The 15,242-nt window shown below is 42.3% G+C and overlaps 1 protein-coding gene across 1 annotated transcript; it reads left to right on the top strand.

Moving 5' to 3' along the window:
- Positions 1-1,129: 1,129 nt before the first annotated feature.
- Positions 1,130-13,671, top strand: LOC109914101 (chloride intracellular channel protein 4). Its single transcript, XM_020513673.2, has 5 exons — positions 1,130-1,200; positions 3,749-3,874; positions 7,167-7,273; positions 11,013-11,194; positions 13,510-13,671. Exons 1-5 carry the CDS (start codon positions 1,145-1,147, stop codon positions 13,669-13,671), a joined length of 633 nt encoding a protein of 210 aa, XP_020369262.2. The 5' UTR covers positions 1,130-1,144.
- Positions 13,672-15,242: the final 1,571 nt, after the last annotated feature.

The raw sequence follows: 15,242 nt of genomic DNA on the forward strand, positions 1-15,242 counted from the left end.
TAATTTGATTTTTCTTTTGAGGTGCAACACTGACTGTTTGAGCTCTAATTAGTGCCAAAGCAGTGCAAGTCCACATATTGAAATTAGATATAACGCAGTGTGGAGCTGGAGGCCAAGCAGCATCAGAGGAGCAGGAAAGCTGACGTTTCGGGCCTAGACCCTTCTTCAGAAATGGGGGAGGGGAAGGGGGTTCTGAAATAAATAGGGAGAGAGGGGGAGGCGGTTAGAAGATGGATAGAGGAGAGGATAGGTGAAGAGGAGACAGACAGGTCAAAGAGGCGGGGATGGAGCCAGTAAAGGTGAGTGTAGGTGGGGAGTTAGGGAGGGGATAGGTCAGTCCAGGGAGAATGGACAGGTCAAGGGAGCGTGATGAGGCTAGTAGGTAGGAGATGGGGGTGGGGCTTGAGGTGGGAGAAGGGGACAGGTGGTAGGTAAATAAGAAATAAGATGGTCGATGAACAGGACTTGGTGCAAATTAGGATATCGGCTGCAGACTTCTGTTTGAAATAAAAGGAAAGATTTGCATTTATTATAACACCTTGCACTATCACAGAATGTCCCAAAGTGCTTTACAGCTGATCAACTGCTTTACAAGTTTAGTCATTGCTTTAATGTTGGAATTGCAACAGCAAGTTCACCCCCAGCAAGGTCCCTTAAGCAACAATGAGTTAATGACAAGATAATGTTGTTGTGATATAGGCTGAGGGATACCTATTGGTCAGGATATCATCTGAAGTTTCTGGATGGTGATACATGGAGATTGGCCTGGAATCAGAGCTGGTTTTCAACCATTCCATGATCCTTTTGTGAAATGGCTATTTCTTCTTCCGTGCATTGATCTTATTCTGCTGCACAATCGTTAACCATTCGTAATGTATAAAAAAAGTTGTCTTTGTAGTGGCACACAAATTCACTTTGACAGAAACATGCCCTGCCCAAAAAGGTTCCTGCATGGTAAGAAATTTCAAGCATTGGTTCAGACTTTTAGTAAGTTCTCGATTTTGTTGCAATCATTCATCTAACGAACAGCCATTCAAAAAAGGCAAGATGATGAGCAGTGAATGACTTTTGTCTATATTGTGTTGTACAGGCTGGAGGTGATGGGGAAAGCATTGGAAACTGCCCATTCTCGCAGCGGCTCTTTATGATCCTTTGGCTAAAAGGCGTGATATTTAATGTCACAACAGTTGACCTAAAGAGGTAAAAGTTCTACAAACCTAGATTGACCCTTGCTTTTGTTTTGCCTAATGGATTAAGAATAAAATGCTGTTAGAGATTAGTTGAAAATCCAAATTTGTTCCAGTGGCGATGTATTGAACCTCAGCCCCTTGGAAATGGTGTCATCTAAATTGATACATCATGGGATTAATGTTATCTCAGTTTAAAACACTTCTTTCACAGTAGAAGTAAAGCTGACCACCAGGTGTGGGTCTCAGAATATCACCTGTGTCCAATGGTGCAAATGAGCCCAGGGAAAGGTTCAATGAACACTAAAAACTATAGTATGCTAGGCAATGGTCTAGTGGTATTACCACTAGTCTATTAATCCAGAGACCTAAGCTATGTTCAGGGGACCCCAGTTCAAATCCCGCCACAGCAGATGGTGGAATTTGAATTCAATAAAAAAAATCTGGAATTAAGAGTCTGATAATGACCATGAATCCCATGTTGGTTGTTGGAAAAACTCATCTGGTTCACTAATGTTCTTGAACTGCCATCCTTACCTGGTCTGGCCTACATGTGACTCTAGACCCACAGCAATGTGAATGATTCTCAACTGTGCTCTGGGCAATTAAGAAAGGGCAATGAATGCTTCCCTAGTCAGCGATGCCTTCACTCCAGGAATGCATAAAAAATTTGTGCAGTTCTGGTTGCCTTGACATATGACAGGAAATGGAGGCAGTGAGGGAAGATTTACAAGGATAATACCAGAACTGTGTGGATAGGGAAAGGATTTTCAGTCTGTGTCTTTTATTGTTTTGAAAATAGTATACTAGCGGTGATCTCATTGAGGTCTTTAAAATTATGAAATGTTTTGTGAAGTAGATACACACAGAAATACTGCATCTTATGCAGAAGAGGTTATCAATACGAGATAGTCACCAAGAAATCCGAGCAGGAATTCAGAAGAAACATTTTCACCCAAAGATTGGTGAATTGTATAAGTCCTGCCCTTGTTTGTTGTACCAAAATGCAATACCTCGCATTTATCCCGATTGAACTCCATCTGCTATTTTTCAGCCTATTGACCCATTTGATCAAGATCCCTTTGTAATCTTAGAAAACCTTCACTGACTACAATGCCACCAATTTTGGTATCATCCGCAAACTTGCTGACCATGCCTTCTATATTATCATCCAAATCATTTATATAAATGACAACCAAAAGAGGACCCAGAACCAATCTTTGTGGAACACCGCTGGTGACAGGTCTCCAGTGCAAAAAACAACCCTCCACTACCACTCTCTATCTTCTGCAGTAAGCTAATTATGTATCCAATTGGCATTCATGGGATTCTCTGGCTACGCCAGGATTTATTGCCCAGTCCTTTTTGCCCAAAGGTAACCACATTGCTGTGGGACTGAAGTCAAATGTAGGCCAGATCAGGTAAGAATGGCAGATTTCCTTCTTGAGAGGATATTAATGAAATGGAAATATTTTTAAAGCAATAATTGCATGATCACTGTTAGAAGATTTTCATTCCAGATTTCTATTGAACTCAAATTGACCATCTGTATGTTACTCCCTCTTGTGCACAGCATGTGTTGCACTGATGGCATTATTCCTGTGAGGAACTTGAACAGTCTAATCACAGACAAATCACTTGTCACATCTCAGTCATTTTAGTATTAATGTAAATCTGCGTTATGTGTGGTCTACATGAGATTCATGTCATTTGAATAATTGGATTTTTTTTGCTGCAGAAATGGTTTGAATTTTAGGGGCAAGACCACACGTTATTGTATAATGATTGATTGATTGATTGATTTGATTTCTTGTCACATTTGCCTAAGTACAGTGAAAAGTGAGCAGTACAGGCAGATCATAGTAAGCAAGGACATACAGATCATAGGGTGAAGAAAACTTTTACAGAGTGAGACATATAGGTTACGCTGCACAGGAGGCACAGGAAGCAAGATCAACATTAACAAGATCAACATTATTTGAAATTAGAGAGTATACCCTACCGTCTTTCTGATCTTGACACTCACTCTTATCAGTTTCTCTTGCAGATTGAAGGCATCTATTTTGAAAGCTTGAGTTACATAAACAGAGATAAGTTGGCACTAGCATGCTTTTGTAGTACCTTGCTATATGGTAGCCTGCTTGCAAAGGATAATAGTGACATCTAGTGACTGGAATTTTTTAAAATCAAGTTATTTTGTGACTGGAATCTTGTTTAAATGTATAATTGTCCTTCAATTATTTCTCCACACTTTGCATTCATTCAACTTTAACTTTTTCCACCACCTTTTTAAAACTCAACATTTTTGAGGTTCTGGTCACCTGTCCTAATTTCTCTTCCTTTAACATTTCATTTGTAATTCTGTGAAAAGCTGTGGGTATTGTACAATGATAAAAACTTCATCGTTTTTGTGAATTACCATCAAACTTGGACAGTACCTTCCTCGAGCTCTCTTGTACCTAATGACATTTAGTTCCAGCAGTAATTATTTGTTACTAAAAATATAAAGGTGTAAAAGTTAAAAGCTGCTATAACCTCTTGCCTTGACTGTATCCCTACAGAAAGCCTGCCGACTTGCAAAATTTGGCACCGGGCACAAACCCTCCATTTCTGACCTTCAATGGAGAAGTCAAAACAGATGTTAACAAGATAGAAGAATTTCTGGAAGACAAATTGGTACCACCAAGGTCTGTTTCTGTAGGATTGTGCAGGCAATCAATAAAAGTGGCAGAATATTTAATAACATAGAACTGAATAATCAAGAAAGGTCCCTCAACCCGATTTGGTGGAACTTATTTATTACACATTAAGGCCCAAATTTTCAGATATGGGTCGAAATCCCTATTTTTGACCCAGATCGAACTACAAGTTGCCCACTTACATTTGGTGCAGTTTTTCAGTCATATATCTGGGCAAGGAGCCTTTGCATCCATAGCATTGCAGATGGTTGGGAGTCTACAACCATTGTCACAGTCTCAGCATATAAGTTAGACCATTTAGGACTGAGATGAAGAAACATTTCTTCATTCAAAGGGCAGTGAACCTCTGGAATTTGCTCCCAAAGAAAGCTGTGGAGGCCATGTCACTGAATATATTCAAGAAATATATAGATAAGTTTTAAGATCTTAAAGGCATCGGGGATATGGATAGAAAGAAGGAATGTGGCACTGTAATAGAGAATCAGTCATGATCAGATTGAATGGTAGACCAGGCTTGAAGGGCTGAAAGTTCTACTCCTGTTCCCAGTTTCCACATATCCACGTCTCTATGAGTCAAGGAATTCTTGCAACCAGTAATGGAGTGGATTAATGCTGAAACCATGCCCCTTTCTTCAGCAGTAAGCGTTGTATTCTGTGAATTAAATATCTTTAAGTGACTTTGACAGCTACCGAGAGAAGGTAGAGTGTAGGATAACTGAGCAGGTGAGTGGGTGGTGGGGTGCCAGGTATCTGAGAGGTACAGGTGCCAGGTAGTCAAGAAGATATGGCAGGTAGATGAGTGAGGGCTTAGGGTAAGTCAGGGGCAGGGTGGGGTCAGGTCAAGGGATTGACAAATCAGGTTGTGTCAGGGATGGTGTATGGCTAAGTGGGGGTGAGGAGTTGGGGGATGGTGGGGGGGCAGGTGTTGGGATGCCAGGGGAGAAGTGGGGAGTGGGTTTCAGTTGTGGGCTATGGGGTTGTGTTAATTCCTTGTTAGATCAGGAGACTGTGTTGTATCCGGGGTGCAAGGTCCAGGTGTAGGAATTTGGGTTTGGGGAGGAGACAGCAAAGGTTGGTTGGGGGAATGGGAATCAGAGTGGGGATGTCCTGATGGTGAATCAAGTCTGTGGTAGATCAGGATCTGTGTTGTATTTAGGGTTAGATCTAGATGGAGTATGGGGCTTGAGAGAAGGTTGTCAGGTATCTGCGGGAGATCTGAGGGAGAGGGAATGGTGTGATCCATTTTGGGGGATTGCAGGGATATCTGTGGGGGTTGGCAGTTTCAAGCAGAAGGTGGGGAGTGAGGGGCAGTTTGTAGTTATCCAAGATTTGGAGCAGCTTTTAATTCCTCTAATCTTCCCCAGGTAACTATTTCGGTAAATGAGTTAGAATCCTCCACAGTCTCTGACTCTACCTCGGGGTTGGAGAATTTTTCAGAGTGTTCCAGCCAAAGGGTAATTGCTTGTCGGACATTTCAGCTTTCCAGGCAATCCTCATGGAGTCAGCTGCAATTAAACTTCTGTCCAATCCTGTCATGTAACTCCAGTCTACACTTCAATAGCTTTCTGCCTATTGGAACACCTGGGTCTAATTGTATGAAACAAAGCAAACAACATTTTTATATAAAGTCCTAAAAGGGGCAAAGGTTTGCTTGACTAGGGGTATCCAGCCTGGTTTCTGCTCGCTTCAGCTCACAATGTTATACCTCTCAGTTGCTGGAGGTGCACGCTGCTAATGTCACTGAGAAAACAACGAGGGCTAACAACCTGTCTCCTCAATCAGTTAATGTGAAGGGTTGGGAAGAGAACAATGGAAAAAGAGGATGAATTTGAATCAAATGATCTATCGAAAAAGAAATACAGACAGGGAAAGAAAGATTGCGTAGCCAAGAGAGTTTGGTACAAGAAGGACAAGTAAGAGAAGAATTTAATAATGTATAATTTGAAGTTTGTTTCATTCATATGATGTGGGTGTTACTGGTAAGGCCAGCATTTATTGCCCATCCCTAACTGCCCTTGGACTGAATGGTTCACTCAGCCATTTCAGAGAGCAATTAAGAGTCAACCACATTGCTGTGGATCTGGAGTCACATGTAAGGATAGCAGTTTCCTTTTGTAAAGGGCATTAGTGAACCAGATGGGGTTTTTCCAATACGGTCATCATTAGATTTAGAATTTTTAAAAACTTTTCAGGCCATCACCAGAACATTACCTGGACTGCTGGATTAATAGTGAAGCGATAATACCAGTAGGCCATTCCCTCCCCTTAGAAATTTTGGAAGAGTTTATCACCTATAGGAATAAAAAGGCTTCTTTTACCACCACTAGAAATCCCAAAGAACCTCACAGCCAATGTACTTTTGAAATTAATTCACTGTTGTATTGTAGGATACACGGCAACATTTGAATAAGCCCCCACAAATAGCTGCATAATAAACTGATGAAACTTAATGGTTTAAGTTGTATGTTTTCTGGGTCAGACAGGTTCACGGATATTGCATTAACAATTATCACTTTGTTGAAAGTATACTTACACAGTTAAGAATGAGCTTTAGGAGATGACAAGAACTGCAGATGCTGGAGTCAGAGACAACACAATGTGGAGGGGAGGAACACAGCAGGCCAGGCAGCATCAGAAGAGTAGGAAGGTTGACGTTTTGGGTCGGGACTGTTCTGAAGAAGGGTCCCGACCCAAAATATTGACTTTTCTAGTCCTCTGATGCTGCCTGACCTGCTGTGTTCCTCCAGCTCCACGCTGTGTCGACTAAGAATGAGCTTTAGTTCTCCACAGCGCATCTAATCATTGTGTAAATCCAATAAGCTCTTAAAAATAGTGGAGAAGTTGAGGACAGGATGCCACATACAAAAGCAAATGGTAGAGAGTGGAATAATTCATGGTATATGTCTTAATCCCCTGAACTTGCTGGCTACTTCAAGCATTAATGGTAGTGTATGTCAGAAGCCCAGTATTACTTTTCCAGGAAGATTTAGTCTCATGAAATCCAGCAGTTTCTTACTGTGGTACAGATGCGCACACCCTGTCAAATTTAGAGCATCAGTTGCACTCACATTAGCGATGCTCTCTTTGACTTCGGAGCCCCAAAATAAAGAGGCAGTGACCAGCATTCTGGCTCCTCATTGCTGTCCAGTGACCCCTTTGCTGGAAGTTTATTGAGTGAATGGTTACGCATCTGTGTAAAATTCTTAACTGCTGAAATAAAAACGTTACCAAAAAGTTTTTGTTTTGAAGGAAATGAAAGGGCAACAATGTGTTTTTCCAGGTATCCAAAGCTTTCTGCCAGATATCCAGAATCAAATTCCGCAGGAAATGATGTGTTTGCCAAGTTCTCAGCATACATTAAAAATGCCCAGAAAGATGCAAATGAAAGTAAGTAAGGCGATTACAACCACAGGGATCAGGTATTGGAAACGTACTGCTTGTCACTCAATCCTTGTAAATAGGAGAATCAGGATGTGATGTTTGTAAAAGACATTTGGATAAGTACATGAATAAGAAATGTTTGGAGGGATATGAGTCAAGTGCAGGCAGGTGGGACTAGTTTAGTTTGGAGTTATGGTCGGCATGGACTGGTTGGACCGAAGGGTCTGTTTCTGTGCTGTATGACTCTATGACTCTATAAAGCCCTTTGTCTCCTCCTCCCCCATTAGTCTCTTTTCATTTGACTGCAGCTACTCGCATACAACCATTATTTCCTAATTTGATAAAGAAAACCAGTGAAGTAGACTTGCTGTGTGTTTTTTTTTTGTTCTGAAGGTGCTGGTGAATGGCACACATTTTCAGTACAGGTATCCACATCTCATACACTAATATTACAGGAACAGGAGTACATCATTCAACCTCAACAGTCTGCTTTGTTATTCTAACAAGGCTAATCTGCACCTGAATTCTACTTGCCTGTCATAACCCCACATCCTGTGACAGCTTCCCCTAACAAACATCTATCAATCTCTCTCTCTGTTCAAAACCCCAGTTGTCTCAGGATCGATACCCTTTTGGGGGAGACCTACCAGTTAGTCATGGCTTATGTTCAATGTAAAGAAAAATGCACATGCCCTTATGTTGTATCTTACACAATGCCTTTTAATTCCGACCTCAGGGTAGCACAGCCTCTGCACATACTTTCCAACTGTTGGACCAGCAATCTTCTTCTTCTCCTGGTATTCTTTTACATTAGGAAAAGGGTGTAGCAATAAGCAAAAGTGGGTGGAAGGATTTCTAATTTTGCAGTCTCCCCTGTTTATGTTCAAAGTTATATTGATCCAATAATCTAGCACCTGGCAATATATCTTCTGTCTAAAGATGCACAGTCTGTTGAATGCCACTGGATGATGAACCACATTGATGAATTGAATTGCTTCCACCCTTTTACACTCAGTACAAGGCATCAGTGTCCCAGGGTGGAGATCATTTTTATTGAGCTTCCTTCTAGTATATGACATCCCTACCCTTGCTGACTACTTCTTTGGAAAAACATCAACTGCTACATGGAGGATAGTAGGAACTGCCGATGCTGGAGTCTGAGATAACAAGGTGCAGAGCTGAATGAACACAGCAGGCCAGGCAGCATCAGAGGAGCAGGAAAGTTGACATTTCGGGTCTGGACCCTTCTTCAGAAATGGGGGAGGGGAAAGGGGCTCTGAAATAAATAGAGATGGGGGAGGCAATGATTAAAGGTGGATAGAGGAGCAGATAGGTGGAGAGAAGACGGACAGGTCAAGGAGGCGGGGATGGAGTCAGTAAAGGTGAGTGTAGGTAGGGAGTTGGGATGGGGGTTGGTCAGTAAGGAGGGAGGGACAGGTAGGTGGGAGGGAAGCCGGACAGGTCAAAGAGGCGGAGATGAGACGGGCTGGTCTTGGGATGAGGTCGGGGGTGGGGAGATTTTGAAGCTTGTGAAGTCCACATTGAGATCATTGGGCTGCAGGGTTTCTAGGCGGAATATGAGTGCTGTTCCTGCAGCCTTCAGGTGGCATCGTTGTGGCACTGGAGGAGACCCAGGATGGACATGTCATCCAAGGAGTGGGAGGGGGAGTTGAAGTGGTTCGCGACTGGGAGGTGTAGGTGTTCCACAAAGCGGTCTCCAAGCCTCTGCTTGGTTTCCCCAGTGTAGAGGAGGCCACATCGGGATGGCATTCTTGCAGGAAGGTGGGTGAGAGGAGGTGTATTCTAGGTATCTGTGGGGGTCGGTGGGCTTGAAATCGATATCAGTTTCCAGGTGGTTACCAGAGATTGAGACAGAGAGGTCCAGGAAGGAGAGAGAGACATCAGAGATGGTCTAGGTGATCTTAAGGTTGGGGTGGAAGGTGTTAGTAAAGCGGATGAACTGTTTGAGCTCCTCGTAGGAGCACGAGGCGACGCCATTACAATCATCGATGTAACAGAGGAAGAGGTGGGGCATAGGGCCAGGATAGCTTCGGAAGAGGGATTGTTCCACGTATCCTACAAAGAGGCAGGCATAGCTTGGGCCCATGCGGGTACCCATGGCTATCCCTTTTGTCTGTAGGAAGTGGGAGGAGTTGAAGGAGAAGCTGTTAAGGGTAAGGACGAGTTCAGTTAAGCGGATAAGGGTGTCAGTGGAGGGGGAATGGTCGGGCCTGCCGGACAGGAAGAAGTGGAGGGCTTTTAGGCCATCTGCATGGAGTCTTCAAGTATATAGGGACTGGACATCCATGGTGAAGATGAGGTATTGGGGACCAGGGAATCAGGAGTTTTGGAGGAGGTGGAGGGCATGGGTGGTGTCACGGACATAGGTGGGGAGTTCCTGAACTGGCGGGGAGAAAATGGAGTCGAGATAGGTGGAGATAAGTTCAGTGGGGCAGGAGCAGGTGGAGACAATGGGTCGACCAGGGCAGTCAGGTTTGTGGATTTTGGGAAGGAGATAGAAACGGGGGGTGCAGGGTTGGGGAACAATGAGGTTGGAGGCTGTGGGTGGGAGGTCTCCTGAGGTGATTAGGTTATGGATGGTCTGGGAGATGATGTTTTGGTGGTTAGGGGTGGGGTCATGATCAAGGGGGCGGTAGGAGGAGGTGTCGGAGAGTTGACACCTGGCCTCGGCGATGTAGAGGTCAGTGTGCCATACCATAACTGCGCCTCCCTTATCTGCAGGTTTTATTGGTGAGGTTGGGGTTGGAGCGGAGGGCTACATGTTCTGTTGGGGAGAGGTTGGAGTGGGTGAGAGGGGTGGAGAGGTTGAGGCGATTAATATTACAATGGCAGTTGGAGATGAAGAGGTCGAGGAAAGGTAGGAGGCCTTGGTGTGGTGTCCAGTAGGAGGGGGTGTGTTGGAGGTGGGAGAAGGGGTCAGTAGAGGGGGTTAGGCTCATGATTAAAGAAGTAAGCGCGGAGGCAGAGGCGGCGGAAAAACTGTTCGATATCCAGGTGTGAGCGGTATCCATTGATGTTTGGGTGGAGGGGGATAAAGGTGAGTCCTTTACTGAGGACTAACCGTTCTTCCTCAGTGAGGGGGAGATCTGGGGGGTTGGTGAACACTCGGCAGGGCTGGGGACTGGCATTTACTGTGGAGCTACATGGAACTTGTTTGTTCCTGTTTGATTCCACCTCATGGTTTCAGAGTATATGGGGTTTGTGGATAATGCCACCAAGTGGGTAAAGTTGATGGAGTTTACTGTTCTGTTTATCTCCAAGTAGAATCTTCCATTGCCCGTTGATGATATGAAACAGTAAGATGTTGGACCCATGGACTTTCAGCATCTTATTGGCTGGTGTCAGAAGACTATTGTCATGCAGAATTAGCTTTATTGTCACATGTACTCAAATAAGTACTGTTGCCAATTACGACGCCATCTTAGGTACAAAGGTACCTAGGTACAGATTCGCAAATACAAAAGTACAGAGGAGGAGATGGCAGAAAATAAGCAAGAAAAAATCAAAGGGAAGAAAAGATAATCAAGAATAAAGGTGATTAAGATTGCTTAAGTGAAAAATAATGAAGAAAAGAAAAATCAGAAACAAGGTAAAAAGCAATTCCTTTACATTCATTTCCAAGAGCTGGGCAAGCTCAATTATGAGCAAGGTTTCCCACTTACTACAATTAATTTCTTTTTCTTCTTTTCAGATGCTTACAGTTACTTTTCTCATGTTTATTCAGGTTTGGAAAAGGCTCTATTGAAAGCTCTGAAAAAGTTAGATGATTATTTAAACACACCTTTACCTGAAGAAATTGACGCCACTAGCACAGAGGAAGATATTTGCTCAAAAAGAAAATACCTAGATGGAGATTACTTGACTTTAGCAGATTGCAATCTCCTGCCAAAGCTTCACATTATCAAGGTTTGTTTCAATTCCTATAAATACTCGATGACTGTTGATTGGATGCATTATGATCATTACAGTCCCCAATGACACAGCACCATTTGTTCTTTTAGAAATAAATTCAGCTTAAAATCTTTAAATAGTGTAGCACACAATAAGATCATTCAATCCACTTCGTCTATGTCAGTTCTTTTGAAGAGAAATCTGGTTAATCCTACTCCTCTGGTCTTTCCTGATCTGCCTGTAAGGACTCCAGAACAAGAAGGGGGTAACCTTAAAATTATACCAGGAGTTCCATTCTCCCAGGTTTTCCATTTCTGTCCAATCTGTTCAGGTAATATGACCCCCTATAAAAGTGTTTCTCAAGTGTCTTCCTTTCTTTCCCAACACAGTATTCCACCCCATCCTTCATGTCTGATCCATTTCATATGCTTCTGCTCCCCCCTGCCCCGTCCCATCCCTGACAGAATGACAATAGGCTTCCATTTGTCCTCATTTTCCACCCCACCAGCCTCTGTATTCAAAGGTTCCTCCTTCACTATTTCTGTCACCTCCAGCAGAATCTCACTACCAAACACATCTTAGCATCCCGACAGTGCAGAAAGAGGCTATTCCACCCCTTGAATCTGCACCAACCCTCCAAAGATCATCTCACCCAGACCCCGCCTACTTCCCCCAATCCCATCCTGACCCCATAACCCTGTATTTACCGTGGCTAATCCATCTAGCCTGCACATCCCTGGACATTATGGACAATCTAGCATGGCGAATTCACCTAACTTGCATATCTTTGGACTGTGGGAGGAAACCAGAGCACCTGTCAGAAACACATGCAGACACAGGGAGAACGTGCAAGCTTCACACAGACAATTCCCAAGACTTGATTCGAACCCAGGTCCCTGGCACTGTGAGGTGGCAGTGCTAACCACTGAACCACTGTGCACCTCCCCTATCAGCATCCCAAAGTGACTGCTCTTTCTGTGAACTCCAGGTCTATTCCTCTATCATTCTGACACCATGTCACCTTTCTGTGGCACTTTGTGAGAGATGTAACACTTTTTCACCTCCTTTGTCCTCTTTATCCAAGGTGAAACAATAGTTAAGTTGTACTATTTTCAAAGTAGTCTACTGTATTTGCTGCTCACAATATTGCATCCCTCAAGTTGGAGATACCAAAACACAGAATTGGTGACTACATGGTGAAACATCTCCACTCAGTATGTGAACGTTACCTTAAGTTTCTAGTTATTTGCCATTTTAATTTACCACCTTGCCCTCATGCTCACATTCCTGTCCTAGGCTGCTGTAGTGTTCTAGTAATACTCAGCACAAGATGGAGGAACAGTTCCTCATTGTCCAATTAGACATTTTACATGTTCTTGCATCTTTCTGGGTGCAAAATTGAGTTCAATAACTTTAGTCCATGAACTCAGTCTCTCATTTTGATTTTTTTTTGCCATGTGCTGGTCTTGGTATTTTTCACATTTTCATTTCCAAATAGAGCTCTTCATTATTCTGCCATTCATACTTTATAAATATTTTATTTCTTTACTACAATAGCTCATGCATCCTTTGTCTTCTCTTCCATCACATCTTTGTCATTTTAATCATTTCTTGGCTCCTACATTACCCCAGATATTCCCTTTTGTGTTTCCTCTCCTCTCCCCCACCACCCACCCCCCACCTCCCCCATCAGATCACATTCATCACATTTCTATTTTCCTTCAGTTCTGAAGAACAGTCATATTTCAATTCAGAATGCTAGTTCTTATTCTACTCCTCCAAATGCTTTTGAGGCGGGTTGGGGGGTCAGTTGGAAGTTTTAAATCTGTGATTGATAGACTTTTGCTAGCTCAGAACATGAAATATTGGCAGAACACTGATATTAATTTGACTTGCCAATGCACTCAAAGCGAATGCAGAAAGGATTGGGAACCAAGGAGTGTAGAAACAGATCAGCCAATATCTAATCGAATAGTAGTACAGATGTGAAGGGCTGAATGGTCTGTTCCTAACCCCCTATTAATGCAGCAATATATAACTGTTATCAGTGTAGACTTGATGAAGTTGCTAAATGTCGGAATGTTTTGTGCTATGGGCTCAAATGTTTTGAGGAAGTGCTTTAAGATATATCTAGGCACATTTTAAACAGCACAGTTTAAGTCTGTAGAGCTGTCCCAGCAATGTGGGATGTAGCCTAGTTAAAAGGAATTCAATTCCCCTCATGACATTTATATTGTAACAGCAAATTTGTTCGTGTTATGTTAAGCTGCTTTGCCTGTATATCAAGAATATAAATCAAACAAATGTTTTGTCTTGTTTCCTTCATTTAGATTGTAGCACTGAAATACCGAAATTTTGAAATCCCAAAGGAAATGACTGGAATTTGGAGATACTTGAACAATGCGTATGAAAGAGAGGAATTTGTAAACACGTGCCCTGCTAATCGTGAGATTCAGATTGCATATTTAGATGTTGCAAAGAGAATGAAATAAGTCCATTATTGTAGCTCAGAATGTACATTTGAAGTTTTGTGCGTCAGAATACAGTTTGTTGCTACATAATCAATCAAAGTTCTTTAGTTTCTAAAATGTTGAACAGTGCTGCACCATTTTACCCATTATATTTAGAAGATAATTAGAGATGACCAACATGCAACAATATCGCCTAATACTAATGTTTGTTTGTTCATTTAATTGAAAAGGGGAACAGTTAAGAGAGATGTAATACTGGCAGAAATGCGAGTGAGAATTTGGAATATGTAGCATTACCCTAATCAAAATATGTCAGAGTAAACTTAGCATCTTAGGAACAGGACTAGGCCGTCTAACCCCACGTCCCATTATTGAATGAAAACATAGCTGATCGATGACCTAATTAACAAAAAAGTCTTGGTTTTAAAATTAAACATTAATCCTGTCCTGATGCACGTAGCCCATCAGTTCCCTGGAGCTACTCTGCCATTCAATAAAATCATGACTGATCATCTACATTGGCTATGCCTTCCCAGACTATGCACATATCCCCTGATTCCCTTAGTTTCCAAAACTCTGTCAATCTCTGATTTGCATATGTTAAATTTTGAATATACACAGATCTCTGCACTAGAGAATTCTGGTGGCAATGTCTTGGGAGTGCAAAGTGTCACAGTGGCAGAAACCGTTGACTATAGCAAGAGACATTTATCACAAAACAAGTGACTTATTCATGTTTGATGAGCGAGCAGTTCATGATACTCAGGGTTAGCAGGGAGTTTATGATTGATAGATTGAAGACAATTCTAATTGAAGACTATGGATCAGCAGTGAAACCTAACATTGCCTTCAACTCGTGTTCAAAAATGACCTTCTGAAACACATGACACCTTGATTGTCGGTAGTTTAGTTGTACCATGTTCTTTAAAGGACTAATTAAAGTCTTGTATCACTCAACAATCAGGAAGATAATCCTCCATATCGACCAGCAGGCCCAACCATGGCATTATTAAATCGATAGATTTTTCAAAGTAAAGAATATCACTCACTGTATATGCTCATTGGTAAATGTAATGCTTACCAAAGAAGGTCTATTATTTCATATCTATTTCATATCAAACTGTATGGAACTAATGCAAAACATATATTGTCCTTCTATGCCAAAATCAACAAAATGCAGGCAGCCTCATTCTCAAGCAAATCAAACATGTGCAGCTTTTCACACAATGAAGGAAGAGTGGAGGGCTGAGTCCTGGAAATAAATGATTATGTACTGCAGTTGTGGCTGATGATAGCTCTGACCCCCAGTCACTCCTCTACCATCACAGCTGACTGAACAGACACATAATCAACAGCTCATTGAAATAAAAGGGAATAGTTATAAACAGTAGTCTATTGTATGCCCCAGACCAAGTCTGCAAAATGGAATGTTTTGTATTTAGGTAACATTATGGAACAGAAAGAATTCATTATATCCACGATGGTAGGAACTGCCGATGCTGGAGAATCTGAGATAACAAGGTGTAGAGCTGGATGAACACAGCTGGCCAAGCAGCATCAGAGGAGCAGGAAAGCTGACGTTTCGGGTCTGG

Source organism: Rhincodon typus, chromosome 11 (genome assembly GCF_021869965.1).
Source record: "Rhincodon typus isolate 14 chromosome 11, sRhiTyp1.1, whole genome shotgun sequence".
NCBI classification, from domain to species: Eukaryota; Metazoa; Chordata; class Chondrichthyes; order Orectolobiformes; family Rhincodontidae; genus Rhincodon; species Rhincodon typus.

Excerpts from the sequence above, each read along its gene's own strand:
- LOC109914101 (XM_020513673.2), top strand. The coding sequence starts at position 1,145 with ATGATCCTTTGGCTAAAAGGCGTGATATTTAATGTCACAACAGTTGAC. Across the intron at positions 1,201-3,748 it reads ACAACAGTTGACCTAAAGAG|AAAGCCTGCCGACTTGCAAA; the intron begins GTAAAAGTTCTA and ends GTATCCCTACAG. Across the intron at positions 11,195-13,509 it reads CAAAGCTTCACATTATCAAG|ATTGTAGCACTGAAATACCG; the intron begins GTTTGTTTCAAT and ends TCCTTCATTTAG.